Raw genomic sequence first — 8,926 nt, 5'->3', positions numbered from 1 at the left:
ATTTAATGGATTTTGGCCCTTTGTCAAAGATCAGCTGACCATAGGTTGATGGATCTATTTCTGGGTTCTTAATTCTATTCCATTGGTCTATGTGTCTGTCATTAAACCAATACCAGGCAGTTTTAACTACTGTGGCTGTATAGTAGGTTTTGAGATAGGCAATGTGAGACCTCCTACTTTCTTTTTCTTCTTCTTCTTCAGTTGTTGTTGTTATGTGCTATTGAATCAGACCTGACTCATAGTGACCCCTCCTAGGGTTTTTGAGGCAGTATCACTACAGAAATAGATTGCCCAACCTTCCTTCTGAAGAGTGGCTGGTGGGTTTGAACTGCCAGCATTCTGATTTGCAGTCAAGTGCCTTAGGCACTACCCTACCAGAGTTTGCTTATCTGAGGTCTCTTTCCTTTCCATATAAATTTAATGATTGTTTTTTCCATATCCCTAAAAATGTTGATGGGATCTGGATTGGGATTGCATTGAATGTATAGATTCCTTTGGGTAAAAATGACATTTTCACAATGTTCAATCTTCCTATCCACGAGCATGGGATGTTCTTCCATTTATGTAGATATCTTATGGTTTTTGAAATAGTTTTTTATAGTTTTCTTTGTACAGGTCGTTTGTGCCCCTGGTAAGATGTATTCCCAAGTATTTTATTTTTTTCATAGCTATTGTAAATGTTATTGATTTCCTTATTTGTTTTTCAGCAATCTCTTTGCTGATGTAGAGGAATGCAACTGATTTTTGGATGTTGATCTATATCCTGCCACAATGCTAAATCTCTCAATTAGTTCCAGTAGATTTTTGACTGCGTCGCTTGGGTTTTCTAGGTGTAGGATCATATCTTCAGCAAATAGGGGTCGTTTCACTTCTTTGTTACCAATTTGGATGCCTTTGATTTCCCTTTCTTGCCTTATTGCCCTGGTGAGGACTTCCAATACAGTGTTGAATAGAAATGGTGATGGAATGTATCCTTGTCTGCTTTCTGTTCACAGGAGGCATGGTTTCATCCTCTCCCCATTGAGTATAATGTTGGCTGTTGGTTTTGCATAGATGCCCTTTATTATGTTGAGGAATGTCTCTTCTATTCCTATTTTGCTGAGAGTTTTGGTCAGGAATGTGTGTTGGATTTTATCAGATGCCTTTGCTGCATCAATTAATATGATCATGTGGTTCTTCTCCTTTGTTTTATTTATGTGGTGGATGACATTGATTGTTTTCCTAATGTTGAGCCATCCTTGCATACCTGATATGAACCCCACTTGGTCATAATGAATTATTTTCTTGATATGTTGTTGGAATCTATTGTCTAGGATTTTGTTGAAGATTTTTGCATGTATATTCATGAGAGATACTGGTCTGTAGTTTTTCTTTTGAGTGATGTCTTTGCCTGGTTTTGGTATCAAGGTTATGCTTGCTTCATAAAATGAGTTAGGGAGGATTCTGTCCTTTTCTATGTTTTAGAATAGTTTGAGTAGGATTGGTATCAGTTCTTCTCTGAATGTTTGGTAGAAGTATCCAGTGAAACCATCTGGGTCAGGACTTTTTTTTGTTGGTAGTTTTTTTGATGACCTGTTCAATTTCTTATTTTGTTATGGATCTGTTCAACTTTTCCACATCAGGCTATGTTAGTTAAGGTAAGTGGTGTGTTTCTAGAAATATGTCCATTTCTTCCAGATTTACAAATTTGTTGGAGTACAGTTCTTCATAGTATCCTGATACTATCCTTTTTTTTTTTTCAGTTGGTTCTGTTGTGATGTCACCCATTTCATTTCTTATTCATATTATTTGTATTCTCTCCCTGTTTTTCTTTCTTAAATTTGCCAGAGGTTTGCCAATTTTATTGATCTTTTTAAAAAAAACCAACTTCTGGTTTTGTTGATTTTTTCTATTGCCCTTCTATTTTCTGTTTCATTGATTTCTGCTTGAATCTTGATTATTTCCTTTCTTCTGGTCACTGTTGGTTTTTCTTGCTGTTCTTTTTCTAATTGTTGGAGATACTGTTTTAAAGTGTTGATTTTGGGTCTTTCTTCTTTTTTGATGTTCATTGATTGTTATAAATTGGCCTCTGGTCACTGCTTTTGCTGTGTTCCAAATATTTTGGTATGTTGTGTATTCTTTCTCGTTTGATTCAAGGAATTTTTGAATTTAAATTTTTATTTCTTCTCTTATCCAGTCTTTCTCAAGGAGACTGTTGTTCAGTTTCCATGTGTTTACTCTTTTTCCGTTGATCTTCCTATTGTTGATTTCTAGTTTGATAGCATTATGATCTGAGAAGATGCTTTGCAGTATTTCAATGTTTTTCAATTTATTCAGGCTTCCTTTATGGCTTAACATATGGCCTATTATGGGCAATGTTCCATGTGCACTGGAAAGAATGTATATTGTGCTGTTGTTGGGTGAAGTGCTCTATAGATGTCTATAAGGTCAAGTTAGTGAATTTTATTGTTTAGTTCTTCTGTGTCTTTGTTGAGTTTCTTTCCAGTTGTTCTATCTTTCATTGAAAGTGGTTTTTCAAGTCTCCCATTTTGACTGTGGAGTCATATATCTGGCTTTTCAACTCTTTTAAAGTCTTACTTAAGTATTTGAGGATTGTTTACTTTGGATCCATAGATATTTATTATGTTTATATTTTCTTATTCAGTTGATCCTTTAATCATTATATAATGTCCTTCCTTGTCTTGTATGGTGGGTTTTTGTCTTAAAGTCAATTTGATCAGAAATTAATATTGCCACTCCTGCTATTTTACGGTTGCCATTTGCTTGGTATATCTTTTTTCTACCTTTGATTTTTAGTCTATTTTTGTCTTTGTCTCTAAGGTGTGTCTTCTATAGACAGCATATTGATGTGTTTTGCTTCCTTATCCAATCTGCAACTCTCTGTCTGGTGCATTTAATTAATTCACATTCATGGTAAACATTGAGAAGTATGAATTGGTTGCTGTCATTTTGTTGTGTGTTTTTTCATGGTGTCCCTGGTTTCTTTGTTCCATATTATTTTCTTTGCTGAGCTCATTATTTTTAAGAATCATATCATCATTTCCTTTGTTGCTGTTGTTTTAGTGTTTGCTGAATATTTTTGTCGTCTTCTTTCTTATTATGACATGAAGGTTTTATCATTTTTCTTTTAGGTTACCCTGTGATTTATAATTTTCTCCCCAAGATTAGAACAGTCCATTCTATCTTGCAACTCCCTTGAGGTCCTCACCATTTAGAAGTTCTGTAACTGCACAGTATTTTCCCTCTTTTTGATGTGTAGTTGTCTTTACTTGCCAGTTGATGTTTCTGGTTTCCTGTTTACAATCTTATAAGCTCATTTTACTTTGAATATGTCCTTAGTTGTGGTTTCTGGGTTATGTCATCTTGTGTATTAATGGTCAGTTGTTGTTTGCTATTTTTGTTTCTCTATTCAAAGGTCTCTCTTTAGTATCTCTTGTAAGGTTTGTCTGGTTTTAACAAATTCCATTAGTTTCTGCTTATCTGGAAATCTCCTAATTTCACCATTATATTTGTGGGACAATTTGCCTGGTATATAATTCTTTTTTGAAAATTTATCTCTTTCATGGTTTCATATATACCATCCCATTGCCTTCTCGCTTGCAAGCTTTTTGCTGAGAAATCAGAGCTTATTGTTACTGGTTGTCCTTAGTAATTACTTTTCGTTTTTCCCATGTTGCTTTCAGGATTCTTTCTTTGTCTTTGGTTTTGATGAGTTTGATGATGATATGTCTTGGTGATTTTCTTTTGGGATATATCCTGTTTGGGGTTCACTGCACTTCCTGAATGGATATATTCTCATTTTTCATCATATCAGGGAAGTTCTCCTCCAAGAATCTTGGACAGTTTTCTCAGTGGTTTTATTATTCTTTTCCTCTTCTGGAATTTCAAGGACACATAGGTTATTCCTTTTGATGGTGTCCCATATGAGCCTTAGTCTATCTTCATTTTGTTTTGATCTTTTTTTCTGATTGATCCCTTTACAAAGAAGTGTTCAGGTATTTGTCTTCAATCTCATTAATTCTGTGTTCCATTGCATCAATTCTACTTCTTTGCCCTTCCAATGTGTTATCTATTTCTGACAATTTAGTATTAATCTTCTGGATTTCTATCTGTAGATTTAGAATCATTTCTAATTTTTCATTTTTGTCATTTTGGTCTTGTATTTTCTTCCAGTATTCTTCAGGGACTTTTTTCTGTGTTTTCCTTGGTTTGTCTCTCAGTGCTTTGATGATATGTAAATATAATTCTTTTTAATTCCTTATCAGGGATTTCTATTGCTTCTTCTTCCTCAGGGATATGTTCTGGTACTATATCCTGCTCCCTTGTTTCTTCCACTTAATCTTGCTTCTTTGTTTGGATTGTGATGGTCTGTTTTATCGGAGACATTGTGGTGTTGTTGTATTAAGATCTCTGTTAACTGTTTGTGAAGAGCATCAAGGGTGAGTCAAGCTCTTCTTGGTGGTTGTTTATTGTTGACCTGTTGGTGGAGAAGGAATTGGTGGCTCCCATTCAGTAAGTGAAGCTGCAGGAGGTGTGGGTACAGTTTTGTCATATGGGAACTATTGCTGTCTTCCACTCAGTTAGAAAAAGATAACAATTGAATAACCATCAAAAAAGTAAAAACAAGTGGTAAAAAATATACCGTATAATCACACTGGAACAGTAACTCTAAAAAGAAGAAAGAGAAAAAGAAGGAAAAAAAAAAAAAACCACGTGAAATATCTGGGGAGAGGGCAACAAGAAAAAAAAAGGTAGAGAAAGAAAATGGAAAGAAAAAAACTCAAAAAGAAAAAGAATGAATGGGGTTACTCATCAGAAAGGAAAAAAAAAAAATTGCAACCAGTGAAAGGAAAAGTAAAAAAGGTGACAAGTAGAACCTGGGATGGTAACAATAGTAGTAAACAGGACAAAAGTAATAATAATAATAATAGTTTCAAAACATACAAAAACAGACAAACTAAAAAACCAAAAATAGAAATAAAATATATGGGGGCAGGTTGGGCCCGGGTACCCAGGCTCCGTCCAAGCAAACATACTGGGATGGAATTCCTGCTGCCCCAGAAATTGGGTGGGAGTGAGGGATGGCCGCACCTCCATTCACAAAGAGGGTATGGGGTATAAGAGTAACAAGTGGAATGTCGCACCCTTCCAGTCGTCTGGGTCCGGAATGCACTTGGGGTTTCTGGCAAGTAGAGCCTGTTCTTAAGTCCCTGGAATCTGGGTGAACACTGTCGCTTTAAATGTCCAAAATGGTCAAGTCACTTGTAAACATTCAAAATGGCTGCACCCTCTGGGCAGACAGTAGTCCACAGCTCAACCTGCCATCCTTTTCTCTGCTTTCCCTTTTATTCCCCAGCCACCAGAGCTGTCTTCCATGCAGTCCCTGGCTAGCAGTGCTGATTTTTAGGTTCATTCTTTGGTCCTACTACCACTCGGCAATTTCCAAGCTGCCTGTGCTGTCAGGATTGCTACCAGACCACAGCTCTGTATTTCTCCTTTTTTGGTGTTTTTATGGCAAAATCTTTTGCTAGTTGAAGTTTAGTCCACTTCTCTATTCCTCCTTTCAAGGCTCTGGTGTCCTGGATTATCTTCTGTATGTATGTTATTTGGTTCCCCTTTTCTTTGTTAAAGAGGGTCTGTGCAGTCTTTCTGCGTATTCTACCATCTTTGACCAGGCTTTTTTTTTTGCCTTTTTTTTTCCATCAAGCAGAATGCAGCACAGTATTGAGCATAAACTGGGCCTCTTGGTAGATAACTTTGCAGTTTCTGTTGTGCCATGCCAAGGAAGGCATGGAAAAAAAGAGTTAACTAGAGCATTACAGGAAGACCACATGCATCCCAGTCTTCTGGGGGACTGTTGAATAATGCAGATTCCTGGGACCATCCTCAGACCTACTAAATTAGAATTCCAGAATCAGCATTCTCATCAGCAAGCTTTCCAAATAATTTTACATATCGAGTTTGACAAAAAACACATAGTTTGAGAATCACTATTTTAAGAAAACCACTATGATTTCAAGGGCTGGCTACAGAAACTAAGTACAAAGAGTCTAGGTTTCTCAGTGTGGAAAAATTGTGACTGATGAGACTAAGAAACTTTGTTTTGTTACATCATGAAAATTTTTTGGATTAGTGAAACAGCTGTAAATACAGTTTTCATAGTGTCAGAACCATTGGTTGGGGAGATCTTTTACAACTTTTGGTATTATCACCAGCTGATGCACATCATTAACCCAGGCTTTATTAGCTGGGTGTGGTATTGTCCTCTGTTGAAAGTGGTAATTATATAACACATTTCAACAATATTGTATCTATCTGTTTTCTTTTTCCCAGGCTGCTCTGTATGGATGTGGCTGCTGGGCTGAAAATACTGGAGCTCATAATCCCTACTCCACAGCTGTGAGTACCTCAGGTATTTGCTGCTTTCATGACCATTTTTCATAACTTCAACCTTGTAGCTTATTTAATAATTAAAACTGATATCCATTTTTACGCAAACATAATGCATGTGCTAAGAAAATAGATAGACAAGACCATTGATGCATGAATGATCTTTGATACTTGGGAGCTTCTAAGATTGCTTAGTATCACAATGTAGATGTTTTGCTCATATTTTCAGTATAGCCCTAGAATTACCCATATCTTAATTAATTATATTTTTATGGAGTCTTTCTCTAATGACCCATGATGGTGCCAAATTTGGACCACAAAAGATAGGAAAGTAGTAAGACATTTCTACAACCAACAGACTATCTCATGCCTAAAATGTTCATATAAAACTTATGAGATGTATTTCAAAACGTATAGTTAATGACATCTACTCCTAGAACTACACTTTTAATAAAACATGGTTCTTTTTTTTGTAGCTGTATTAGAAAAATCATTATCTTATAGAAATGAGTATGTGTGTATGTATGTGTGAAACGGGAGAGGGGAATTTTAATGGGCAGCATGATTTTTGACTAGAAAATTCATAATGCTTGTACTAGATTTATTTGAAGTCTTTTTTTTTTTTTTTGGTAGTTTTCTGATATCCCTATTTGACAATGATACATGAAAAATCTACTGTGAATATTGGTTCATCTCTTTGCCTTGTTTTATTTCTTATTTTTTGGTCACTTGTCCCAAGTGGTCCTGTGTCTTTTTCCTCAATATCCTTAGACTTTATTCAGAAGGTTGGATGTTGTTACCTTCTTTTCCTTTCTCTCTTCGATTTCTTGCCACATTAGTTTGTTCCTACTCTATACTTCAGAACTGCCAAATGCAATAGCTGCCTTCTGCTTATTTCTGTGAACTCTGATGCCAGTGGCTCTTTTCCTTTTGCCTGTAGCATACATCTTGGAACTCGGGGTTCATTTCTTCCCTTTCTGCCCTGCTCCTTAGCTTTTTTTCATACACTCTTATCCTTCTGCTCTCTCAGTGCTGGCAGTACTAGTTGGGACCTATGCTGGCTTTTCTTTATCTCATGATATGTTTTCTCTTGGTTTGGTGATGGTAGGGGAATTCTCAAGATTTCAACAGTCATCTCTTCAAGTATTGACTTTCACGTGTATCTCTACTTTGGAAATTTTTCTTGAAGTCTGCTTGAGTCCTTTCTGGCTTCCTGTTGGACATGTCTCTGTGTGTGGCGTGTATGTACATCTGACTTAGCAGGCTCAACAGAATATCTTATTTTTTGTCCCCACTCCTTGACTCCATTTCTTGCCTGTTCCCTACCTCTTTTTGTTGGCATCACTGTCCTCTTTGCTCAAACTTGAAATCTTGTTTACATTTGTTGTGTCTTTACATTCCTGCTGATCTGACCCTGTCATTTCATACTGATACTTCTCTGTCTGACCCTGTTCCATTCCTTGCATCATTGGAAAATTTTGGTGTAAGCCACTGGCCTCTCAGATGAAGTTCAAACATGGACTCATGCCCCCTGAGCTGTCTCCCTGTGCATAAGCAGCCCTTCTTTCTCCCATGAGTGTTCTCTCCAAAGAGTGTATCTACTTGAAGTAAATGTTCAACTCATGTGCCTGTAATTTGTTTGGCTGGAAACCACAGGTGTGGGTTCAATTCCAGACCTCAAGGGCAGCTAGCGACCATATTCTCAGTGGTTCTAATAGGCTCTATCGGATCAGCAAACCTGGTCCCCAGCTTTTTTTTTTTTTTTTCCCTCCAAATGATTTTGAGTTTTGTTCCACATTGTTCTCCCTCTCTATCAAGGATCTCCTACATAGATCCCCTTCCAAGTGGATGACTGTGGTAGCCAGGCAACATCTAGTTCTTCTGGTCTCATAGTCGTATAGGCTGCAGATCGAATGGTGTATCAGTCTCTAGGACTAATTGTTTACAAGAATTTTGGTATTCTTCATTCTTCTTCCCTCTGGACAAGGAGAGACCCATCGTTGCATTTAGATGGCAGCTTGCTAGCTTTTAAGATCACAGTTGCTACTCACTGAAGTAGGAGGTGGAACAATATTTTGTATAGTATGTTATGCCAATTGAGCTTGATGTCCCCTGTGACTGTGGTCCCAAGCCCGCAGGTTCAACTACTCTGTCTGTCTGGGTATCTGGCTGTGACCAAGCAGTGACCACAACCTTGCTCCTTGTCAGCTCTACTATACACCTGGGAATTCTGATAATTCACATAAGCTTATAGGACCATGATCTGCCAACCCTATATATGTTCTTGGATACACTCCCCATTTCATAGACATACCTAATCGTTCAGCCTGTCCACCCATCTATCCACCAATATACCCATGTTTGCCTTCACTGACAGTGCAGTACTATATATGTAAAAGGGTTCATCTTTGTTGTCAATACCTCCCATGTACCTCTCTACATCTTTCTCATCCTCAATGGTGCCATACTGGTCACTCACATTTGGTACATTGCCCTTCTCTTCACCCAAATCAATACTTATCTCTATCTATCTAAC

The 8,926-nt window shown here is 37.1% G+C and overlaps 1 protein-coding gene across 1 annotated transcript in view; it reads left to right on the top strand.

Moving 5' to 3' along the window:
* The window catches only part of TASP1 (taspase 1), a 615,049-nt gene that overhangs the window by 308,729 nt on the left and 297,394 nt on the right, over window positions 1-8,926 (top strand). Inside the window, exon 9 of the mRNA XM_007946379.1 lies at window positions 6,334-6,412. Coding sequence (XP_007944570.1) covers window positions 6,334-6,412 — 79 coding nt within the window. The remainder of the gene's footprint in view (window positions 1-6,333; window positions 6,413-8,926) is intronic.

This window comes from Orycteropus afer, unplaced genomic scaffold, assembly GCF_000298275.1.
Source record: "Orycteropus afer afer isolate SDZICR_OR568_19922 unplaced genomic scaffold, OryAfe1.0 scaffold00158, whole genome shotgun sequence".
In the NCBI taxonomy this organism is placed as follows: domain Eukaryota; kingdom Metazoa; phylum Chordata; class Mammalia; order Tubulidentata; family Orycteropodidae; genus Orycteropus; species Orycteropus afer.
Note: the sequence above shows the minus strand (reverse complement) of the source record. Positions and strands in the feature narration are given on the sequence as shown.